The sequence below is a fragment of the Tachypleus tridentatus genome, chromosome 13, assembly GCF_004210375.1.
Source record: "Tachypleus tridentatus isolate NWPU-2018 chromosome 13, ASM421037v1, whole genome shotgun sequence".
NCBI classification, from domain to species: Eukaryota; Metazoa; Arthropoda; class Merostomata; order Xiphosura; family Limulidae; genus Tachypleus; species Tachypleus tridentatus.
In genome coordinates this window covers 175,390,013-175,401,979 of record NC_134837.1, presented here as the reverse complement: position 1 = coordinate 175,401,979, position 11,967 = coordinate 175,390,013, and the positions used below count along the sequence as shown (strand labels likewise).

At 32.9% G+C, this 11,967-nt stretch overlaps 1 protein-coding gene across 1 annotated transcript in view; it reads right to left on the bottom strand.

Moving 5' to 3' along the window:
- Positions 1-271: 271 nt before the first annotated feature.
- Positions 272-11,967, bottom strand: part of LOC143240512 (ubiquitin carboxyl-terminal hydrolase 9X-like) — a 144,622-nt gene continuing 132,926 nt past the window's right edge. The window contains 5 exon segments of the mRNA XM_076483046.1: positions 272-1,646; positions 2,842-2,988; positions 4,026-4,228; positions 4,846-5,014; positions 8,096-8,156. Coding sequence (XP_076339161.1) covers positions 1,218-1,646; positions 2,842-2,988; positions 4,026-4,228; positions 4,846-5,014; positions 8,096-8,156 — 1,009 coding nt within the window. The 3' untranslated portion in view covers positions 272-1,217.

Genomic DNA, 11,967 nt, shown 5'->3' with positions numbered 1-11,967 from the left:
CCAATATTTAACATCATGCATTACAACATTCTAATGAGCCTTAGTATTATGAGAACAGAAATTCTGGGTCAGCACAATGTTCACTGATTCATGACAACAGTCATTCATATCTGTGATCAACAGTTGTCAAGACGTATTTAGAAACCAACTTCATAACTAAACTTAGGTTAGACGTGTACGACTTTAGGTAACGAGGTTACAGTAAGTAGTACAAGAATGTATCTACAGGGTATATGTAACTCGTTCAAGTACAAATATGTCTCTACCAATGTGAACAAAAAAAAAACTGTTTATTACACTTACGTATTCTGAGCTTCAGCTTACAAGAGAATTGTTTTTAGAAAATACATTAGCCTATAGTAAAATGTTGGTGTATAAGGTTGGAGGCATGATTAGGGTAGCCATGTGTTGCTACCAAGCTGTAACAGTCTACACAGGGTCAAAGCACAAGAATAACAGGTACACACTTCTTCTTAGACGTACAGATGTGGTTCAGAACATACAATGTATCTTAGCACACATACCAAAACAACTTAGTATAAATTATGCTTTTATAATGCTTTACATACTATTTACTTTAAAGTGCCCTGTCAATTTCAAGAATAAGTGCTTAGCAAGTAAGCCTTTAAGTTGTTGGGTATTTGAAAATAAACAAGAATGTACATGGCTACAAAAATTACTGTATAATACATTAGACAATCACATTTTAGTAATAACTACTAACTTCTCACTTCATGCACCAGTGGAAAATCAAAAAGTTCATTATTTCAAGTCACAGTTGAGTTTAATTTGAAGGTACACATTTCCTCTTGGAGAAGGACTTTTTTACATTCCATACAAGCTGTGAGCTAAAAACTAACAAAGCAGTAGTAACGTTGCAAAGCTAATTTTAAGTTGAACAACTAGTCCTGTGAGCTGATATCACTGAATCATCGGGGAAGTCCACATAGTTCAAGTGGTAGGGGAAAATTTAAAGTGCTCACCTTTTACTTTCAAAATAAATTAAATAAGTGGAGAAATGGTTGCTCAATTTCAAGTAGTAAACATTCTTGTCATCCTGGAACCAATTCTTAAATCTGATTTTTAATCAAGAACTCAATTGGAACAAACTTCCCACATTTGGTTGTTATAAAAAGGACAGGCGCTCGGCAACAAAGTTGTTAAACACGCCCTTCATACAGTCCTTATGTGCACAGCCAACTGATATTTATACTGAATTAGTCATGTCTATCCTGTCTCTGTCCACTTCCTTCCTGCAAAGACGTTTGTTGCTGGTTGGTAGTGGGAGGTTGCAGAGTCACATTAACAGAAGTTGAGGTTCTTACAGGTGGTCCAGCTGGAGTCATAGTTGTGTTGACCCCCTGGTTACATACAGTTGAAGTGGTAACTACTCCTGGGGTTGTTCCACAAGAGTGTACTGGGTGATAGGGAGAATTGCTCACTTGTTGCTGGCTCCCACTAGAAGGGCCAATTAGTAAGTTACCTACACGATGAGGTACAGCAGAGTTCACTGGATATGGGTTAATGCTTGCAGGTGGTGCTGGTGGTGGTGGACTAGGATGCTGTATTCCACCCTGCCATATAGGAACTTTCTCTTCTGGAGGAGGACTTTCACCTTCTTCAGACAGTTCTTGCTCTTCCTGTTCCTGTAAATACCACAAATGTTGAAACATTACACCAGAAGGACAATGTAAGCATAAATTAAGAAGCTGAGAAAAACACACAACAAAACATCTATAGTATTCAAAGTCACATAAAATCCAATTTGCTAACGCTTATTTAAAAAAAAAATGTTATAAACGAATTTCTAACCAATACTGATAGCATACTGGTAGTATCCAGAATCTATTTTGAATTAAATACAATGGTACATTAATACTTTTTTATACTAGTGTCCATTAGAAACTAAAGTTTTCTATATATCTGGGTCCCATACAATGCCAAAAACAACCATTAGATTACAAAACATCTTTAAAGGTTGCCACAAAGACATTATATACCAAAATCTGGTTAGAAAAGTACCATAGTCTACGATTAAGATAGGACGGAGACAAACAATGATGAGAAATGACTCGGGGTGATGGGTGAAGTACATATTCATAAAACCATGTGAAGTATTGAAGCAGTACATGAAGAACTAGATGTCATTACCACAAAATTTTATCACTTTAAACTCTAGCTTACTTTCCAAAGGAGTTGAAGGCAACCTGGAGGGTAACCTGCTTTAATTCCTGTCTGTCAGTCAGTCAGTACACACTACAATGACGTCACATAAGAGACACTTAAGGTTTCAACTTCTACTGTCGTGGTGACAATAAAATGTGCCCATGCCAAGAAGAATTATGCAGTCTACAGGCCACAACACAGTATGAAATATGAACTTCAACAGTAAGAAAAAAAAATTGTTACTTTTAATTCTAGTGTTATTCTTGAAACAGGATATTTTTGGGGACCCTGTGGATGTACATCTAGTATGCACTGGTGTGTTGACAGAAGATACTTTTTATGCAAATATGCATTAAGTTATTAACAAGTCAAGTTTGTGATGACCTCTACAAAAACTCTATTATACAATACAAGTTAATCTACTGTTTTAAAATAGAGCTGATATAGTTTAGGTTAGTCATACTTCTAAATCACTTAGTGCACACACTCATTGTTACCTTTTAGTATAAACTTAGTGAGGTGAAATACTTGTCTCATTTGGACTCCTCAAACTGACCTTGAATTTCATGTAAAGAACATGTTCACCACATCTTACTTCACAATATCTGATATCCAAAACTGTGTTTGACCTGAATAAGCTCAGCATGTAAAATAAATCACTCGAGTTGTACCTACCTCTTCAGGACACAGTTCATAGGCTTTAGCTAATGTCACACGTGCACTATGGGACCTCTCCAAAAAATAGCCATTAGAAGTTTCATTTGACTGGGCAGGTGGTGACCAGCTGCTGTAACCATACTGGGTGTTAGCTGGGTATGGCCGCTGTAAAAAAATGCTGTATATTAAAAATGAAAAGCAACTCCCTTTTTTTTTGTACCCATCACTAATGAGTGTTAGTTGAGTATGATTAAAAAAAAGGAACATATTAGATATGAAAAGTAACTTCCTGCTTTTGTATCCATCAATACTGAGTATGATTCCAATACAAATGTCACATACTGTCCTTGTATTATTCTTGTCTTCATTACATAAAGTTCACTTAACTGATGTAAGCAACTGTTTCATAAGGCAGACTTCTAGTTGACATTTGTTTAAACAGAAATTTGATGTACATGTGCAAAATGCAATATTTCAGGTACTTCAGGAAAAGCTGAATCAGGTACAACTAGAGACATTCAATCTTGCTCATCCATTTAATCATTTCCAGTAATACCATAAGAGGCAAGGTTCCCAAAACTGGTCTAACTCAGTGACAAATGAAGAATCCAAGAATAGACTAAGCCTCAAATTTTTTAATTTCAGTACTTAGAGAAAACAAACCCTTTGAACTATTACCTTTACAATTAAAACAGCTACCATTCCATAAGAAGTTTAGAAGAATAACACAATTTCAATATCAAAAGTTTTACTCAACTAAAAACACAATATCTAAAAATATGTTTTACAATACTTAAATATTATAGCCCCCCAGTGGCTGAGCGGTATGTCTGTGGACTTACAACATTAAAAACCGGGTTTCGATACCCGTGGTGGGCAGAGCACAGATAGCCCATTGTGTAGTTTTGTGCTTATTTTGAAACAACTACTTAAATAATTTTTATAGTGTTTATCTGTTTTATTAAATACTCCAATTTCAGGCTAATAACCATTTAAAAATCAATCCTTATTACACAAAATTTACCCTAACAACTAGAAAGACAAATTTTAAAATGTACAAGAAATATTTAAAATTTTGTTTTGATTATACTTTAATGCAAATAAAATTAAGAAGAAATAAACATATTTCGTATTTTAAATTGTTCATTACAGACTTTTCCAAAACTTAGCTTTGCCATAAATTAAACCAAAAAGTTATTTACTCTCTCCAGTTCATCATTAAGCCAGTCCACAGCAGTTGTCCATTTCCTCTTGATGTCACCATTACTATGTAGCATGTGTGCAGCAGCTGGACAAGAGGTAAACAAGGTCACCAAACATTTGATGCACTGGTATGCCCTCTTCTGGTAGTGATTCTTACTTCTTTGAATTGTGTCAAACAGTCCATCTCTGTCATCGGGGATACCTATTTCACATTGTTAAAAGCTACAGTCCCAAAATTGTCACTCTTAACACAGACTCATACACTTCAACTGTTCAATATTTTCTAAAACAGACAATATAAAGAAATATTAAATAGAAAATTCAAATTTTTGACTAATATTTCCAAAATTTAAAATTAGTCATTCCAAGCACAGCATTGATTTGGCTGTTAAAACAAAATATTTTATTTTTGCTACTTGTATAAGATTAGTAAGTCAAACATTTCCATCAGAATTAAAATACAAAGACATATAAATCATTAACACATAAGTGAGTATACACAAAATAACTGAAGTAGATACACATGAAAGAACTGTTTATAGGTCATACAGTGCAGCCTGTAAGAAGTTTAATTTTTCAAACTAAGTCCAACATCAACTGATATTAAGAAAATTATTGTCTATAAAAAATAAAATGTATAATATAAAGCTTTTGAAAAAAAATACTGTAAACTGGAGAAAGAAGGCAGGGAATGGCCAGATTATTATTAAAACACTATGTAAGAAGAAAAGCAAACAAAATGTAAAGTAAGCATACAGTTGATGTTTTACTACATCCAGGTGCTTAACTGGAAAACATTTTTCACAATACAGAACTAACCTTTAAGTGCATTGTGAACTCTGTGATTTTGCCATGAATCCTCTAACAATAAAATGTGAAGCAGCAGGTCCAGATATGGTCGCAACTCGTATGTGTATGAATAGGCAACCTGCCACAATAGTTCACTTAGCACTACTGAGGAGAAGTGAGGATTCTCCCAGGAACAGAACTGAAAAACAAAATGCCAGAAGTAGTAAAAAACATATTATGAAAACAGATAAGTTTCTGGTTCCCCATGAAATGTTTAAGACAGAGTAGAAACAATTGTAAGAAACAGAAATGGGATATTTGAAAAAACATTTTCATTGCAGAAACTAACCATAAGCTTATAAAGTTCTCATAATTAACTACTGACTACATATTTTCTGAAAATGTGTATTTTAACTATTATTACATTCAAATTAACTTATTCCTAAATGAAAATAAAGTTTACAAAAAAAACAACACAAAAAACTAATGTTTTAAAAAAAGGAATTATGACAAGTCTACATGATGGTAATAATAATTATCTTTACAGCAATTCATAGTTGTCATCCAACACTGGTATTTTCTATATATCCTTCATATTTATATTAAATTACGGTCAAATAATATTAAGCATGATTTGGTTTGTTTTGAATTTTGTGCAAAGCAACATGAGGGCTATCTGTGCTAGCCATCTCTTATCAATGTAAGACTAGAGGGAAGGCAGCTAGTCATCACCACCCACTGCCAACTCTTGGGCTAATCTTTTACCATCAAATAGTGGGACTGACCATCACATTATATTGCTCTAATGGCTGAAATGGTGAGCATGTTTGGTGTGATGGGGATTTGAACCCGTGACCCTCAGATTACGAGTTGAGTGCCTTAACAACCTAGCCATGCCAGGCCATTGAGCACGGACAAACCTACAATGAAAACATTAATCATGACCTTGCCTTCCTGACTCGCACAAAAAACCTTTCACATAAAAATTATAATATGGGACGACTTACTTGAAATGTAAATAAGATTTAAATAGTTGAGCAAAATATATACAGCTAATGACTAGATAAACCAATTCAACATTATAAAGGGAAATGTAAAAGACAAATTTAACATATTCTTTCCAAAACAGATAAATTAATACAACTCTAAAAAATCAACATAAATTTAAAATGAAAAAAGTTCATAAAAAATCTCACAGTGTTATTTATACAGTTTTCTCATTTTATTTGTTCCACATTTTATTTCTGCAAATCTGTTACTTTCTAGTGACCTTTTTTTATTTACTTTGAAGGTTTTCATATTTTATAATTAGTCACTGGTAAATTGTATACATTATTTGAATTTCACCAATTAAAATAAAATGTTACAAGTTCTGTGTTTTATATAAAACAAAGTCTAGTTACAGGTCAATAATTTTGGGAATTTCTTCCTAAAAATGGGAAAAATCCTGAACTAAAAATTTACACACAAGCAAATTTCATAAAAAATAAAATAAACATACGGTGCAAGTAGTATAGGTCAGCCAAATCTTGTTTTAAATTTTGCCTCAGTTAAGTAATTTCTCAACTTTACTTATTCAAAATTGTTATTTATCATTAGTTCCACTTAATAAAGTAGACTTCATGTCACATATGGAGAAGACATGTTCCATAACACTGGAAGAAACACCAATTTCTTATCTGTATTTTTGTTTATAAGAGTGTCTCACCTGATGGAAAATCCTATATACTTTTTAACAAAGTCAGGATTTCAAATTCATACATAATAAGTTATCTGATAAGTACCATGGAATGGGCAGCAATTGCCCTTTAAAAAAACAAACAAAACAAACACAAGTGGTGAGGATGGTATGTTCAAAAATCTTTTGTCTTCAGATTCTGAAAATAAAAGACTTTTGAAATGTCATCCTTTTTACAGTGTACTCATCATGAACACTCTGCCTAAAAAAACCTACAAATAATAAATTATCCTTTCAGTTTTGAATTCTATCTTTAATTTTTTAAATTTTATTTAAAGATTGAATTAAAAATGTATATTAATTCTAGTTGAGAATATGGTTTACTTTTCTTATTTACCAAGTAACTTTTTTGAACCATGTATGGAAACATTAATGTGAGAGAGATTGTTTTTTGTTTTATACATCAAAGCTTGATACACTTTTGTAAAAATTTAACCAACCATAGCTTGAATGCTTTTATCAATTCTACCATTTTTGTATTTGTCTAAGTTTTACAGCTAGATGGTTAAATGCTTGTTAAAAGGACATACACAAAACAGACCACTTTCGTTTCCAGTGTTGTGAAGCATGTGTTCACAAAAAGTAACTGTGAAGATTCTTGTCATGATTTTATTTACATACAACAGATGGTGCACTGTAATCATGGATAAGTGTCTTTACTACTTAATTAAGGCTAGACTTAAACCAACAACAGTCAGCTGAATATTTAAATAAACTCCAAGTTGTTTATAAAATTATTTTGGTAAAACCCTCCCAACAAATTTAGCCATTATAAAAGACAGAATAACAATGATATATAAGCATAAACTAAAGTTATACTGATGGTGGAAGATACTACATGTTTCAACAGAACATCTGTCTGTCTTCTTCAGGTATGATCAGTACTAAACAATGCAAGGATTACAAAAACTCAAAGATTAAATGTTATGGAAATGTTGCTAGGGCTGTTAACACAGATATTAGTTGTGCAAAGAACATCAAGGTAATGTGCATAGAGGAGAATTCCAGACACCTGCCTTAACATATCACCAACATGAAACAGGTCACAGAACACTGTGGAATGAAATCATCTTCTACACAAAAACTTAAAAAGACAAAAACTGCTTCAAATCCCCAAAGCAAATCATTTCTCACTAAACAATGATAATAGTCCAAGCAACATCAGCCATATTTGGCAATGTCCATTCACTGTTCATACACTTGACCTCTACTTATATCTTGTCACTTGCTGACACCATTTCTGTCACATCTAATCTCTGTCTTTTGTCTTCACATCAATATACAAACCTTGTACTACTTAATACAGATCATATCTGAAGAAAACTAACCAAGGTTCTGTTAAAATAGAGTACATACATTTCCCCATAAACTTTTCCTTGTATTTACAAGCCATTGTTTGCACACCTATTTATTAATGCATAACTCAGCAGTTTTATTAAATGATGACTACTTAGAGCTCAGATACAAAACATTTTTTAATCTTTTCTAATTTGAAAAGTTATTATACAGTTTTATAGATAACTTTCTAGAGAACAACCTCACCTTTAATAGTTTGGCTGTATCTTCTGATACACTTGAATCCTCAATCAGTTTCTTCACATAGCTGAAAAGATTTTAAAGAAAGGCTTTTTGTATAAATCACAAAATACATATCAAAAGCTGAATTAAAATGTCCAAAGAAGAAAGTCATTCAAACATTCCTGAAACATCTGAGATTAATATTAGCTGAAGTAGAGTTTCCAACAGGTGAAATACAGTATGCATTTTTACACTGCATTTAATTTTTCAAGTTCTTTTGTTTGTTCGTTTTTGAATTTTGTGCAAAGCTACGCAAGGGCTATCTGTACTAGCCATACCTAATTTAGCAGTGTAAAACTAGAGGAAAGGCAGCTATTCATCACCACTCACTGCCATCTTTTACCAATGAACAGTGGAATTGATTGTAACATTATAACATCTCCATGATTGTAAGAGTGAGCATGTTGGGTGTGAAGGGGATTTGAACCCGGGACCCTTGGATTACAAGTCAAGCTCCCCTTATGACCCTGCCATGCCAGTCCAAGTTCTTCTGAAAACTCAGAAACATATTTTAAATACAAGGAGGACTTCTGCAACAATACAAGTATTACATACAGAAACTACACAAACAGGGCTTGAAATAAGTAGCAGGTGGCTAGCAAAATGCCAATGGATGTTGTGTATTTAACTAGAGCCATCAAGGAGCACTTTCCACCAGTTGCTAATTTAGGCATAATCATTATGAATATTCAGACCAAGAATGATCAAAAACAACTACGTACCTGCACATTTATTATAAACACAGATCTATAATTTGATATGATTAGCAGGAACAATAATCTGAACCAACAGTCAGCAGGTCAATTACATTTTTTTTGAAAAACCTGGCATTTGTTTGGGTCAGTGACGGTCATATCATTCTTAATATCAGTACACGTATTTCAATGCACATTTTTATTTACATACAACAAACAAAATTCACAGTTCAACCAGCTTGAATATTTTTATTTAAAATTGATTTTAATTTTTTTTTAGCAGTGACTCATTTATCCTCCTTTTTTTAATATCTTTCTTTTTCTCACATAGCTGAGAAAGTTGAACTAGGCAATCATTTTGCCATTAGGGGTTTCAAATGTGAAGTCAATTCATTGGTGTGGGTCACTTAGTGATTCACAGGACAAAGGATGCCAACCACTGATTTAGACTTATGATGATAACTTATTCAGACAACAGAATCCTTTTTTTCATAAATATACATACTATTAAGCTTTGTGTATTCAAATAACAGACACACAAGTTCAGTAGTTTATTATATATATAAAAAACAAATTATAACTATGAGTATAAAATGATAATGAACAAAAACAAACTATTATTAAAATATGAGATGACACTATTGTCAACAATCATGCCATTTCAAAACTGAGGACACTGGTCAACACAATATTTTTGATGATTTGTATGACTTATAAAGAAAGTTAACTATTTCAAACTGTATCACTTTTAAATAAATGACTCAGTAGAACAGCACATGAAGTCTGATGCTCACATAATTGTATGTACTATTTATCCCCCATGGCTTTAGGGTTACTGTTTACAACAGATGCACACTGGCTTCTTCAAATGTATTACGTGGTCCATTAATTGTTCTCTCCTTGAAGAATACCTTTAAAAGTGTTATGAACATGTATAGATATTAAAACCTGACATCTAGATACCCATTCTACAAAAATTATTCAGGGGTTTTAAAAGATAAATGAAGCAGCAAAAACAGTGAATGATCACCTCTCTAAGGCAAACATATTCAACCATACAGATAAATACCTCATGAGCAGATTACCCTTTCTAAAATTCTGGATAACTAGCCAAGCAAAACTGTGGACATGGAACTTGCTGAAGATAATAACCAGCCTGACAGAGAGAGGGCAACAGTGAAGGGTGAAGGACTTGTAAACATTTTATAGTTCAGAGAAAACACCCAAGTTCCCTTGTTGTTTCAATTAATGACATCGCTGGAAAGTTCACAGACCATGCTTTTTTCACTGCAGAATGAGTTTTCATGGCATGATAGACTGTCCAACTGAAAGGATACTCACTAAACACTAAAAACTAAAGCAAATCTGACATATTATAAAAGGATATTGTTGTTAACCATCAATAATGGACAAATGTTTTAGGGGAAAGTATCCTTTCCAGAAAGGGTAATCGGCTCATGAGGTATTTATCTGTATGGTTGGATATGTTTGCCTTAGAGAGGTGATCATTCACTGTTTCTGCTGCTTCATTTATCTTTTAAAACCCTTGAACAATTTTTGTAGAATGGGTATCTACATGTCAGATTTTAACATCTATACTTGTTCATAACACTTCAAAAGATATTCTTCAAGGAGAGAACAATCTATGGGACATGTAATACATTTGAAAAAGCCAGACTAATACTACTTTTATAGCAGAAAATCTGTCTTATCAAATGTACAACAAACATGACTAGAATTTTTATCTTTATTGTATGAAACAAGTTCAACAACTCACTTTTCATTTCAGTCCAATTTTAAAGAATTGTGGCTGAGATATCCTAAAGATCCCAGATGAGTGGGTAAAGGTGAGGACAAATTAAAAACTGCTCCGTGTACTAGAAAGAGTTCCACTTTGTATATCTAGTTTCACCCTGAATATCATTCATTAACATGTTTCCTTTCCTATTTTATTTTGTCAATATCAAATAACAACACTTTCAGTTACAAATCATATCATGAATAACAAAAATTTATCTGTGACTGAGGACCTCACCTTTCAAAACAGTTTCACCATGACCTGTCAGTTTCTTTTTAATAAATGAGTTATTTCTTATACATCTTTTGATTATGATAGACTTAACTATAATAAGGATACAAGTTACCAAAATATTGTGCAGGTACCTAACTGTACTCACTAAGCATATCTTAATCTACCTGATGTCCCATCATAGAAGACATTTTCCATAGTCTTCAAATAAGACATCCTTTGTTTAGTTTTGAATTTTGCACAAAGCTACATGAGGGCTATCTGCACTAGCCGTCGCTAATTTAGCAGTATAAGATTAGAGGGAAGGCAGCTAGTCTTCATCACCCACCGACAACTCTTGGGCTACTCTTTTACCAATGAATAGTGGAATTGACCATCACATTATAACACCACCATGGAAGAAAGGGCAAGCACGTTTGGTGTGATGGAAAATATACTTTAATACATGAAAACATTTTCAGGAAAGAACACCTACAGAAACTATAATACAATTTTCATGTCTACAGTTTGCTACTAAGGCTTCTTAACTTTCTATTGGACTCCTCTGTTCATCAATATAGAAGCTTCAGTATTAACTTTTAAAATAAAATCACAAATCACTACATACCACTTTATTTACTCTATACTGATGTAAATAACCTGCCTTATTTAATGGTATCTAAATGCCACATGTTGCTATTTTCAAAGCTTTGATTCATTAATAATTGTTTAGATCACATAACGAGACATCATAAAGTCACTAACAGACACAAAATCACAAGAAACAGGACTTTGTAAGTTGCACTCTTGAGACATGATAGTTTCTTAGCAAATAGAAGTGTATCCCTTACCACAAATAGGAGAAGATATCAGTACATGCATTTTATTGTTGTTTATGAATTCTAAAATATTTTGAGTTAAAACTGCTGAAATAAAGTTATAACTATTATTATGAAATCAGATACTGAAGTGTGCACTTAAATCTGAAAGGTGTTCTAGGTCCTAATAATGGTAAGAAAAGTAGTTCATCTCTGTAACATTTACTCTCTATCCATGGCATACTGTGAAAGGGGCTTTCTAATACCATGAACATCACCAACCAGCTCATAAAGATTGATATTAATAGATATATT